Source organism: Vipera ursinii (genome assembly GCF_947247035.1).
Source record: "Vipera ursinii genome assembly, chromosome: Z".
Classification (NCBI taxonomy): Eukaryota; Metazoa; Chordata; class Lepidosauria; order Squamata; family Viperidae; genus Vipera; species Vipera ursinii.
The window spans coordinates 20,431,154-20,444,875 of NC_139517.1; the positions used below are offsets into that span (position 1 = coordinate 20,431,154).

The 13,722-nt window shown below is 40.3% G+C and overlaps 2 protein-coding genes across 2 annotated transcripts in view; both read right to left on the reverse strand.

Moving 5' to 3' along the window:
- The window catches only part of LOC310650011 (vomeronasal type-2 receptor 26-like), a gene marked incomplete at both ends in the record, with an annotated part of 34,178 nt that extends 30,624 nt beyond the window's left edge, over window positions 1-3,554 (reverse strand). The window contains one exon of the mRNA XM_083378846.1: window positions 3,240-3,554. Coding sequence (XP_083234972.1) covers window positions 3,240-3,554 — 315 coding nt within the window. The remainder of the gene's footprint in view (window positions 1-3,239) is intronic.
- An 8,718-nt stretch (window positions 3,555-12,272) lies between these two features.
- LOC310650012 (vomeronasal type-2 receptor 26-like) overlaps window positions 12,273-13,722 on the reverse strand; it is a gene marked incomplete at both ends in the record, with an annotated part of 53,367 nt that continues 51,917 nt past the window's right edge. Inside the window, one exon of the mRNA XM_083378847.1 lies at window positions 12,273-13,174. Within this exon, the coding sequence (XP_083234973.1) occupies window positions 12,273-13,174 (902 nt within the window). The remainder of the gene's footprint in view (window positions 13,175-13,722) is intronic.

Below are 13,722 nucleotides of genomic sequence, written 5' to 3' on the forward strand. Positions count from 1 at the left end.
TCTGACTTGTCTTATTGTGGCCCAAGTGAGCCTTCATCATTGTGTGGGTAAATGTGAAGTTATGGACTTGCTGCAATTGCATATAACACAGGCTGCTTCTTTACATACTGTATTATACAAATGATAGCGCATACTATTTCCAAATATAGTAACACCAGAATATAAAAAAAAAACACCTGTTTCAGGACATCACAGGACAAGATCTGCCATTTCTTAATTGTATTACAATATCACATCCACATTTGTATGTGATGGATGGAGCTTGTGTGGTGATGTTTCAATCCATATTCCACTACTTGCCAACTTTATACCTCCATTATTGCTTATATGCAATAATGATTGGGATAAGCTTCCAGACTTTTTAAAACTGATACAGAAGCACAAAAAGAAAAGAAAAGAAAAGAACAGTTTTTCCATACTGATGTCACGAAGTGATTGGACAATAGCAGATTGTTCAATCTCTAATAAGAATTTTCAGTTTAAGAAGATTTTTTGCTGTGCTTCCTTTCCTTATCTGTGCTATTTCTGTTTTAAAATGGGAAAATAGTTCCAAAAATGTTTTGACATATACCCATTGAGAATACTTGATTAATAATTTGCAGGTTTATTGTTTTCTAAAGGATCTATTATCCTTGCCATTTCCCCCCATTCTGCTACAAAATAAAACAAATGTAGTTGCAGGGCTTTTTTTCTCATAGAATGCTCAGAACGGAGTTCCGGCACCTTTTTTGGATGGAACCTTGTAGGGTAGGCAAGGCGGGTTGTATGACATGTGTGAGTTCCGGCACTTTTTTCTTTTTACAAAAAAAAGCACTGTGTAGTTGTATCTACACCAAATCTTTTATTGAATTGAATCTCAACTTGAATCTTGGCAGATTTGTATCTCTGCTAATCAGTGGTTTTTTTGTAAAAGAAAAAGGTGCCGGAACTCACACATGTTATACAACCTGCCTTGCCTACCCTACAAGGTTCCATCCAAAAAAGGAGTTTAATTAATTTAAACTCCTAATGTATCATGGGGAAAAAACATAAAACAACCTAATATTATACAAATGTTATATAAGCAAGAAAGACTGTGTGCACATATTATTAATATACACAGACTATGCATATTTTGCACAGCATGTAGTTTATAAAGGATAAGATAATATCAGCAACACAGATTTTTGGTATACAGCCTAAATCAAAAAAGACATTTAATTTAATGCATCTCAAATTGTTCAGTATGAAAGTGCATTTATTTGCTTAGTTCATTTATATGTACTCTTAAGCAACAGCCAGTTAATAAAATGCAAGCAAACCATTCATTCAAGTAGAAGAGATCTGAACAGTTTTTGACTGCTGGTGACTGTTTAAACCAGTCCCTGCAATTTTCTTGGCAAGGTTTTTTTGGAAGTAGTTTGCCATAGCCTCCTTTCTAGGTAGCGGAAGAGAGTGGCTAAAAGAGAGTGGCTACATCAAGGTCACACAGTTGGCTTTGTGCCCAAGATGATAGTAGAAATCATAGTCTCCTGGTTTCTAGCCCAGTGCCTTGCTTTAACCACTACACTATACCAACTGGCTCTACCCAAGCCATACCCCTTAAATTTGGAATGGCGAACAAGTGAAATCCAGAGCAGGATTTTTCTTAAATTGTAAACCTGATTTATGGAGGAAAAATACTTCCATTTGGGACAGATGTACTTATTGATTGAGAATAACCTTGTGATCTGCACACTATTAGGCTTGTCTAGATTCATTTTCAATCTAGCCTACCAATCCAGACCACAATCCAATGCAAAAAGGACCAAAACACAAAGTTTAGCATTCCTGATGATCTGTTATTATGAAAAGAGGACCAGGGATAATATGATAGTAGTTTTCCAACATCTAAGGGGCTGATACAAAGAAGAGAGGGTCAACCTATTCTCCAAAGCACTGAAGGCAGAACAAGAAGCAATGGATGGAAACTAATCAAGGAAAGAACCAACTTAGAACTAAAGAGAAATTTCCTGACAGAACAATTAATCAGTGGAACAACTTGCCTCCAAAAGTTGTGGGTGCTCCAACACTGGAGGCTTTTAAGAAGATATTGGATAACCATTTGCCTGAAGTGGTTGGACTAGAAGCCCTCCAAGGTCCCTTCCAAGTATGTTATTCTGGTACCTACACTGAGACACCTGCCCCACAGTACTTGATTATCATACCAGTGGCTTCCTAAATAGTATAGGGAGCAAAATTGATTCCTATAGCCTTCTATATATAATCAATGTGGAATAGAACAGAAATCTCCCACTAGTACTTTCTGAAACCCATCCTTGAGATAGGAGTAACATCATGAGAGAGCCATACAGACTATTTTGCATTCTCTAAGGCATTCCAGAAAAAACCTTAGTTGGTGGTACTAATCACCACTGAGATATCCACAAGTCTGATCTGGGACAAGTTGTCCATCTTCTGCTTCTTTCAGTGTACCAAAGCTATCTGTACACCATTCTCAAGTCTGAATCTGAACTGAAATATATTTAAACAATTACCTTCAGAATCACTTGTAGTTGTGGGTAGATAACATTATATGTAGACTTATTTGGAATTTTGTTTATTCTTGCACTGATTTCCTACGGCTCTCATTGAAACTAAAGGACTAGGTTAACACAGTTAAGCAATTGTTAGTGTGGGCAAAATTGCTCTGCTCATGAAACATGCTTTATCCAACTAAATAAACCATATTATTGCTTAATGTAATGGTTTGGCTCACACAGTATGCTAAGCTAATGTTTGGCTTTTCCATTACACACTGAACCATGAACTACCCAGCTGGTTTTAGTTTAAGCTGGCAGGTTATGTGAAAATAGCTAACTAGTTTGTATCCAGTGCATAAAATATACCTTCTGAGCCTGCACTCATAATAAGAGGAAGAATAGGAATCAGAATAATTCTTATTGAATAATTCTGTTCATTAAATAGAACAGGCCTGTTATATAGAAATTAAATGCAACAAAAAGCAATTAATGTCATGCAGTAATTAAAAGTCCAGTTTGACATCTCTTAATGTCTTTACAAGTACATATGTCATGAATTCAGTGGGCATAACTCCAAGTAAATACATGAAAGATTGCAGTTCATATGGATTACATATGATATTATGACTGTTGGAAATACAGAAATACTCAAGTATAGTTTGGAGTGCAATACAACATTGAGAATACTCAAGGAATTGAAAACATTATTAAATTGGTATATAGATAAAAGTATCTTACCTGTGGAATCTTGTAGATATCCAAGATAGTGGCCACATGAAGGGAGATATGGGCATCTAGTCCCCCAACAACAGCTATTGCGCTATTCTGCATGTTACATATGTAGTTGGGGATCAACCTTTCCATGGATGATAGAAGCAGCATGGTGGCATGATAGGTACTGTGAGCCTTGTCATAGCTGTCATAGATGCGGAAGCCCAAGGTGAGATTGGGTAAGATCTGTGGGTTTTCATTGATCTCCTTCACGGCAAATTCCAAAGCCAGGATGTGCTGGTAATTCTTAGAAATTAAGCTACAATGAGATTTGTGCTTCATATGAGAGTGCTATTCTATATTGAATTACTTATGGTTTCTAGACAAGAATTATTAAGATAGAAACAAGCACCATTTCTCTGACATTGTAAACAAATAGCCACATGCATATGTTGTTAGAGGGACGCGGTGGCTCAGTGGGTTAGGATGCTGAGCTTGTTGATCAGAAGATCGTCAATTTGGTGGGTCGAATCCTGAGTGCCGCATAGCAGAGTGAGTGCCTGTTACTTGTCCCAGTTTCTGCCAACCTAGCAGTTCGAAAGCACATAAAAATGCAAGTAGAAAAATAGGGACCACTACGGTGGGAAGGTAACAGCGTTCTGTGCGCCTTTGGCATCTAGTCATGCTAGCCACATGACCACGGAGACGTCCTCAGACAAGCGCTGGCTCTTCGGCTTTGAAACAGAGATGAGCACCGGCCCCTAGAGTTGGAAACGACTAGTACGCATGTGTGGGGGAACCTTTACCTTTACCTTTATATGTTGTTAAGATGCAGTGGAGTGGCTTTCATGTGAGTGAAAACAGTATTTTGACTTTCAAGTCCAAAAATATATAGTATATAATGACAGAGCCTCTTCCATATAAATTAGTAATGGACAAATATTAATTTGGGATTCTCTGAAATTTTTGTATATAAAGTTTGGTTATTCATTACCATATTACTTAGAAGTTACTTTTTAAAAATATACACACATTCTCTGCATGTTTGTAAAAAAAATACATATTTAAAATATATTCATCAAAAATGCATTTTGTGCTTTTCTTAGCAATTTTGCCTAGTGTGCATACATTTGTAAAGAATTTAAAATTAATTTTGCATTGAAGTTCACATTTCAATAATACAAGTATACATTATTTAAATGTATATACTGTATAGGTTCTTCTTTTAATCTAACATATCACTAATAAGTGGATAAATATGAAGTTATAAATTTGCTTACTTAAAAAAGTTGAGTATTGCTAAACAAAATATTTGTTCAAATTCTTGGTACAAGACACTCCCCTGTTCTGGTAGTAGCTCTTTTTGAAATATGGCAACTCAAAATTAACACTGTGATCCAGCATAGTTCTTACATATGCATTTAACATAGACATACACATAGTTGTGCACACAAGCATGTAACACTGAGAACCTTCATGAAACTTGATTACCAAGTAATTTATATTTCAATATTGTAATATTGGAAAAAAGGCACAGTTCAGGATAACAAACATCAACTTATCTTTTAAAATATAAAAAATGTAAGCAATAAATGTTCTCATATAGAAAGTATTCTTTCAAAATATGTTAAATCAGAAGAATAAACAGGACAACACTGACAGTACTATAAGAAGTTTCTGAAGGAAAAAAATATGAGACAGAGAGAGATAGACAAGTCTGAAAAGAGCTCAAAATTCAACAATAGTGGCATTTGCAGGGTTAAATATTCAAACTGCTGTCTTTTAACTCTACAAAGATACCTGATATCTCTCTCTCTCTCTCTCTCTCTCTCTCTCTCTCTCTCTCTCTCTCTGTGTGTGTGTGTGTGTGTGTGTGTGTGTGTGTGTGTTATTTTATTATGAAAGAGGATTAAATCTCTAAGTTATCACCCAGTATTTTCCAAAAGGAAAACAATGATGAAGCACAATATTTTGCAAATAATTCTAATTAGTAATACAAATTCTAGATCAACCTTTCCCAGACAGATACTAAAGTGATGAATATCAGCTCTGGGTTTCGACTCACCAAATAGCAGAGTGCTGCAGGAAGGAAATGGTACAAGTTGAAGTCCACATAAGAGTGCATTCCATTAGAAAAGGACTACTGTAAATTCAGTTTCTGGAAACACCCATGACATTATAGAAAGAAAAAAAACTTGCAATGATCTAAGTGGGGGTGTCTCTGAGGAGTGGTAAAGCAAGGTCCCCTATCTGGCAAGTTCAAAGACAGTGTTATATCAAAATAATAAAATGTACAGTCTTTTTATTAAGGATTATACAGGATATGAGAAATGGATTTCTTTATCCTTCCTTCAAGGTATAAGTGAAATTTCAAGTTCACATTTTTTAAAATTAGAAATGAGGGGAAATTTTATGGACTATTGTAACTGGAAGACATATGTGAGTAGACAAAGTCCAAAGCATGAAGAGGAGAGAAACTATCATGATGAGAGAGTTGGTAAGACAAAGCAGTGGTGGAACAGTGGGCTAATGCCTCCTTAAGTAACACCAGCTGCCTGCAATTAGTGCAGGTTTGCATCCCACCAGGCTCAAGGTTGACTCAGCCTTCCATCCTTCTGAGGTAGGTAAAATGAGGACCCAAATTGTTGGGGGCAATAAGCTGACTTTGTAATAATGCCGCTTGGTGTGTGTGTGAAAGCCCTAACAAGCAGGCATATACATAGAATGAAGGCTACTGCTAAGCTTGTAAGCGGAGTAGGGCGGGATATAAATGTAATAAAAATAAAAAAATAAAATAAAGCATCGAAAAAGGAACAGAACAGTACAAGAACTTTAAACTAATTCTCCTCAATCTCAGAATCTTCAAGCTGCATATATTGCATTTCCTAGCATTCCCCAACCAGAATAGGTGTTTTTTTTTTTTAGAATTCTGGTAATGACACTTTAGGTGGCCCTTGTTTGGGTAATGCTGCTTTCCATATTGGAATATATACCATCCTATTTTCTTTCTGTTTTCTTGTATTCATAAAAACAGCTTTCCTAAGCATCTCTTTTATGATGCTCAAGCTAATCAGGGATTATTCTATATGGCAGTGCTTCATTTGATTATTCCAGGGATCAAAAGCCTGGAAGTATTAGCAAGCAGTGATTTAATTCCTTACACAAAGTCTCCTTGCAATGCTGGTGGGGGGAATTCAGTGAAGGTGACTTTCTTGCTGAAGATGCTAGCTTGAAAAACAATGCCTCCAATCATAAGGTCTCCTAGCTGATGGTATTTGTGATATGGCGAGTGTGGATTACTGATGCTGCATCTGTGAGTCTTGCACACCATATGAGGAAGCAATGCTAGTAGTAAGACCAATAAAATTGCCATTCTCAGGACAAGACATTAGTCAAGAATCTTGTGGGGTTTTTTCTTCTTAAGGCATAGCTATTAACATTTCGATGATTTTCGCTGCTTCACTTGAAAGACTTTCATCTGCTAGAAAAAAACTGAACTTTAGACTCTCCTGCATAGATACAGTTGATCTTACCTGCCCATACTCCCACCCTCTCCACCTCTAAATCGTATTATTTGTATATATATATATATATCTCCATATATATCAAAGGTGAAGAAGCAATTATCTCACAATTAAAAGTTTTGCTATTGGGGATATCCACAGGGATTTGGAAAAAGAGGAGAATTAGTTATTTAGACTCCTGAATAGGAAGTTAATTATTAAGACCCAGCTTGATTCTCTATGGAATTGCTAGAGAAATTGTTTTTTCTTACAGTACAGCAAGTATTTTCTCTTTCACTCAGTTAGGAAAGGCTATTTTGGCCTAATTCAAAATGAACATTTTTTTTATTTTTTTGCCAGTTGAAGGACCACAAAGCATCTGTGAGAAGGTTGAAGTTGGTAGACAGATACCGTAGTTTGGATTGGGGTTTGTGTTGATGTGTTTCCTTTTATTTGGAGAAGAAATTTACGGATGTTTATATCAAAGTGCCAGCAGAACTTGTTTTGGGTTGTTTTAAAATTGTTTTCTTATGATTGACTTTGCTTTACTTTCTGAATTGCAAAGTATTGTATAGCAAGAGGACATTTAAATGTAACAACAAAACAAATAAAATTGAAATATATTATTCTTGGTCACAATAGAAACATAGAGCATAAAATAACAGAATTGGAAGGGACCTTGGAGGTCATCTAGTCCAAACTTAGGAGAGTGGGTTATCATTCTATCCTGCAGCTATTTTTTTTTTTAAAAATCTCAGTGTGCTATCAGACGTAATCTTCCTTAGGGTACTTCTTTGAAATATTAAGAAAACCTGAACATGCATAATTAAGTGACACAGGCAAATCTGAGAAAGTACTGCTATTTACACAGACTTTCTGATATGAACATTTTTGATAAAGGATAAATAATTTATTTCCATGAATCTATTCCTCCTTATTCAATTCATGTCATATTATAATACATAATTGAGAAGGGCAATCTATTATCCCTGCACTTGAAGTTGAGATGGACAAAATATCTCTAGCAATCATGTGTTTTCCACTTGCTAGAACAAAGCATAGCTAAGCTTTGCAAAGTATCAAAATATTGGCTTCATTGAAAGTGTCAGGTAGTTTTCTGATAGAGAAAGGTAGATGAAAGAAATGAAAGAAAAATTGCCAAACATAAAATAGAATTACTTGATTCATAAGAAAATAGGAAAGAACAAAATAAATTGACAATTTTTTTCTTATCCACAACCTCATTATGGACTCTGGTTTGATGCCCATGAAAGCTAGGATCACCATGATAATTTTTGCTACAAAGGAACCAGGAGAGAGTGATGATGCAAAGGCTTTCATTCAGAGGAACTAATTTTCAGAAGAAGCAGAGGAGGAGGAAAAACAAGAATTCAAGTGAAGTCCTGGTTATTAGGTAAAATGTTAAAAGAGTGTGTGTTTCATAAATGTATCCAGAACTAAAGCAGCAGTCAAACAGAAACAAAAAAAGAAAGCTAAACTGTTCACTAAACATTTCTCATGAAAATAAGAATCTTATCACCTTGGCAATACAGAAATCCTGCTTGGATTTCTCTTTGGGTAGTTTCTTCTAGAACATTCATGACAATCATTTTTATTTGTCATCTACTGGATTTTTGAGAATTCCAGAATTTGATAGTGGTTATTATACTGAGGCACTGCATCTTTCAATTGAAGATTGCATTGTGCAGTTGTCCTTAGCTGTTGATTCCTGAAGAGCCTTTCCTAACCTACCAAGCCATTATATCCTCTTGGTATACTGAGGAACTACAGTTACTGTAAGCTAGTAGAAAAGTAGAGCAAAAGAAACCGATGAGTTTCAGTACAGTTTAGGGTCTGTGGGGACACTTTATTGATATATTTCATTGGCCAAATAATCAATACTTTTTTCATGCACAAGGAAAAGGGCATTTGAGTAATCTGGCTAAATGTTCTGTACCAGCCTGCTACCGGCCCTGCAGAAAAGGCAGGGACAACCCCTTTACAAACGGCAAGAGGCTGGAATTAAGCCTGCCAAATTTATTAAGATAAAACAGAGCAAAACAAGACACCAACCATGAAACAGGAGCTATGAAACAGGAACTAATCAAGCAGTTGCCTTCAGCAAACCAGCCCTCCCACACATTCCCCTTTCATACAGTTCAGGGCGTGGCTTCTCTCTGCCTCCTTCCGAGGTGCCCCATTGCCTTCCTCTGTTTACTCCTGATTGACTGCCTCCTGCGTCGACCGTCCTTGAACAGGGCCAGCTGTGGGTCATCTTCATCCACGCTGTCAGGCTCACACAGCTGGGTCTCCGTGGTGACCAGGTGGGAGGGGCCTGGCTGAGGGCTCTCATCAGCAAGATCTTCAACCCCCTCAGCAAGCTCTTCAACACCCCCCTCCTCCTCTGAGTTATCCGACCCAACTGCCGAACCCACAGGCTGACCCTGAATCACAACACATACATGAGATAGGACAGAAAAGGAGGAAACTTTCTGACCATGTTAATACTAAGAATACTACAATAGGTACCAGGAAATGCATTACAATTTACAGATATTACAGCACTTATCAATCTTTTTTCTCTAATCTTGGTCTGTTCATAGATCATTTTAGAGAGCTGGTCCACAGCTTAGGTTTAATAACATAGACATAGAAATTTATTTATTTATTTATTTATTTATTATTAATTTAATTTCTATACCGCCCTTCTCCCAAAGGACTCAGGGCGGTGAACAGGGCAATACATAAAAAGAAGATACAAAAATTAAAAAATATTAAAAAGTAATTAAACAGTGCCCATAATAAATTAATACAGATTAACAGTTAAAATCCATTTATAAAATCCAACCCCATCCCATCAGGCCAGGCCAGCTTGTTCAAAGAGATGGGTTTTAAGATCGCACCGGAAGGAGCGGAGATCGGGCGCCATCCGGAGCTTGACCGGAAGATGGTTCCATAGATCCGGTGCACCCACAGAGAACGCCCTCCCCCTGGGGGCCACCAGTCGGCATTCTTTGACCGGTGGCACCCTGAGGAGGCCCTCTCTGTGGGAGCGTACTGGGCGGAGGGAAGTTGACGCCAGCCGCAGGTGCTCCCCAAGGTATTCCGGACCCATGCCATGTAGGGCTTTGGAGGTCATTACTAACACCTTGAACCTCACCCGGAAGACAACTGGGAGCCAATGCAGCTCGCGGAGCAAAGGTGTGACATGGGAGTGTCGGGAAACTCCCAACAGAACTCTCGCGGCTGCATTCTGTACCAGTTGGAGCCTCCGAGTGGACTTCAAGGGTAGCCCCATGTAGAGAGCGTTGCAGTAGTCGAGACGAGAGGTCACGAGCGCATGAGTGACCGTACGTAAGGCATCCCGGTCTAGATAGGGCTGCAACTGGCGCACTAGGTGAACCTGGGCAAAGGCCCCCCTAGTCACAGCTACTATATGGTCTTCTAAGGAAAGCTGTGAATCTAGGAGGACTCCCAAGTTGCGAGCCCTATCTACAGGGGGTAATGACTCACCCCCCATAGTGAGGGGTGGGATATCCTGAATATCCCGAGATGCCGGTACGCACAGCCACTCAGTCTTTTCAGGGTTGAGACGAAGCCTGTTCCTCCCCATCCAGACCCGGACCACCTCCAGGCATCGGGACATCACGTCGAGGGCATCACTGGGGTGGTTTGGGGTCGAAATGAAAAGCTGGGTATCATCAGCATACTGATGATACCCAACTCCAAAACCACGAATGATCTCACCCAGCAGTTTCATGTAGATGTTGAACAGGAGAGGCGAGAGGACCGACCCCTGAGGAACTCCACAAATGAGAGGCCTCGCGGTCGACCTCTGCCCCCCTGCCAACACTGACTATGAGCGTCCCAGGAGATAGGAGGAGAACCACTGAAGAACCGTGCCTCCCACTCCCAATCCCCTGAGGCGCCGCAGCAGGATACCATGGTCGATGGTATCGAAAGCCGCTGAGAGGTCTAATAGGACTAGGACAGAGGAATATCCCCTGTCCCGAGCCCTCCAGAGATCATTCACCAGCGCGACCAATGCCGTCTCCGTGCTGTACCCGGGCCTGAAGCCCAATTGGTATGGGTCTAGATAATCCGCTTCATCCAGGGCCAGAGGGAGCTGATGCGCCACCACACTCTCAACAACCTTCGCAAGGAAGCGAAGGTTGGAGACCGGATGAAAGTTATTTAGCACAGCTGGGTCCAAGGCAGGCTTCTTGAGGAGAGGTCTTACCACCGCCTCTTTCAAGGCGGCGCGAAAACTACCCTCACTCAAAGAGGCAGATATAACCGCCTGGAACCAGCCTCGTGTCCCCTCCCGGGCTGCATAAACCAGCCAGGAAGGGCACGGGTCCAATAAACATGTGGTGGAGCTCAGCCTCCCCATAATCCTGTCCACTTCCTCCAGAGTTACAGGATCGAACTCCTCCCAGGTAACATGGACAAGACCGCTCGTGTCCTGATCGTCCGACGCTGCCCAGTCGGAGTCCAAACCGGTCCGAATCCGAGCGATTTTGTCTGACAGATGTTGACTAAACTCCTCGGCACGCCCCTGCAAGGGTTCCTCCCTCACCTCCTGATTAAGAAGGGAGCAGGTCACCCTAAACAGGGCGGCCGGGCGATTATCTGCGGACGCGATGAGGGCAGCGAAGTAGTTAGACCTTGCCACCCTTATCACTGCGAGATAAGACCTAGTATGGGTTCTTAGTCGCAATCGGTCGGATTCAGATCGGCTGGACCTCCAACCGCTCTCTAGGCCCCGTCTCTGACGCTTCATCTCCCGGAGCTCCGCGGAGAACCATGGAGCCCATTGGGATCTGCACCGGGTCAGGGGCCACAAGGGTACAACTCAGTCAAGTGCCTCCATGGCCGTCCTTTCCCAGGCTTCCACTAAGGCATCTGCCGAGCTATGAGCAAAGGAGGCAGGTGGGGACCCCAGTGCTGCCTGGAACCTCTCAGGGTCCATTAAGCACCTGGGGCGGAACCATCTAGTTGGCTCAACACCCCCACGGTGGGGAGTGGCAAAACGGAAGACCAGCCGCAGGAGATGATGATCGGTCCATGACAGGGGCATAACAATTGGGGAGCCCCCACCAAGATCATCTAACCACCATCCAGATAAGAAAACCAAGTCAAGGGTGTGGCCTCCCTCATGAGTCGGTCCATGAATTACTTGCGTCAGGTCCATGGCCGTCATGGAAGCCATGAACTCCCGAGCTAACTCAGATGCTCCTCCCAGGGATGGTAGATTGAAGTCTCCCAAAACCATAATTTTGGGGAACTCAATCACCAGCTCTGAGAGGATATCGAGGAGCTCAGGCAGGGCTGCTGCTGCGCGACTAGGCGAAAGGTACACCAGCAGCAAGCCCAACTGCGCCCTAGGACCAAACCTCAATAAGAGAAAGTTTCAATGAAGGAATAGGGGTAGAGTTGGCAAAATGTATACAGACAATTAAGTAAAGATACTATTTTTTAAAAAACTTCTATTATGAATACAGAAACAGAATTCTACCCTTAGAAAAATTGATCAAGAGTATAAAAATAATTTTTATCATTCTTTTCTTCTAATTAGTTGTTCCCTGTTATTCAGCTCTGGTCGCAACACAATGACATAGCATTTAGGGAAAAAAATGCAACTTAGAAGCCCAGCACCAGAGGTTAAGATGGAAAAGATCTTCACAGCCACCATGTATTTCCCTTTGGAGCTCAAGTATGCTGGGACAAAAGACAACCAAACACTGCAAAAGACCAACATGCTGAAGGTGATGAACTTAGCTTCATTGAAACTGTCTGGTAACTTTCTAGCAAGAAAAGCTGTTGTGAAGCTGATAAGAGCCAGGAAACCCATATAGCCAAGGACACAATAAAACATGATCACAGAACCTTCATTACATTGTAGTACAATTTCTTCAGGCACCGAGACCATATCAACATCTGGGAAAGGGGGAGTCATTGCCAGCCACAAAGTACATATGTTTGCTTGGATCAGGGAGCAGGAAACAACAATAGAACTGGTTAATTTCTTTCCCACCCACTTCCTCATTCTGGAACCTGGTTTGGTAGCCATAAATGCTAGAATCACCGTGATGGTTTTTGCCAAGATAGAAGAAATAGCCACTGTGAAGACCATTCCAAAAGTTGTTTGTTGCAAAAGACAAGTCACTTTTCTAGGCTGGCCAATGAATAGGAGTCCAGAAAGGAAGCAGAGCAGGAGAGAGATGAGGAGGATGTAGGTCAGATCCCGGTTGTTGGCTATGACGATGGGAGTGTTGTGGTTCTTCACAAATATTCCTAGCACCAGAACTGTGACTAGGGAAAAAGAGTGTGCAAGACAGGCTAAACCCAACCCTAAAGGTTCTTTGTAAGTTAAGAAACTGACAATTTTGGGAACACAGAAGTCTTTTCTTGTGTTGGGATAATAGTCATCTTTGCATCTAACGCATTCATTTTTGTCTAAAAAAGAAGAAAATATTTTATGTTTATCTTGCAAGCATGTCATTAATATGAACAGTGTCCTATAACAGTAATAAAACAACTTTTTAAACAAAAAAGTTGGTTTATAGAAAGTCTCTGAGCTCACTGATTATTGATAAATTTTGCATATAATTATCTTTTTATCTTTTGAAGTTTATTTTAAATTAAGAATTTGTCTACATGAAGAGTAGAAGCATAGGCATACTATAACAACAACATTGGAAGAGTGAAACAATGTTCAAACTCAGTGAAAGAAAATAATCAAGGCAATTAACACCTAACAATTCCAGATATTAGATACACAGCTGGACTGGTGGACTAGATTAAAATTGAACTAGAAGCCCTGGACAGGGAGTCCAGAAAAATAATGATACTGACAGAAGAGAATATTTGAAGCCCAGGGTTGAACTGTGGGGTTCTTGGTGCTCTCTGAACTGTCAGAGTTGATAATTCCTTGTTTGGGTATTGTTTCCTGCTTAATTGTTGGTATAGTATTAATGTTGGTGTTAATCTCTTCTGGGTGTTGA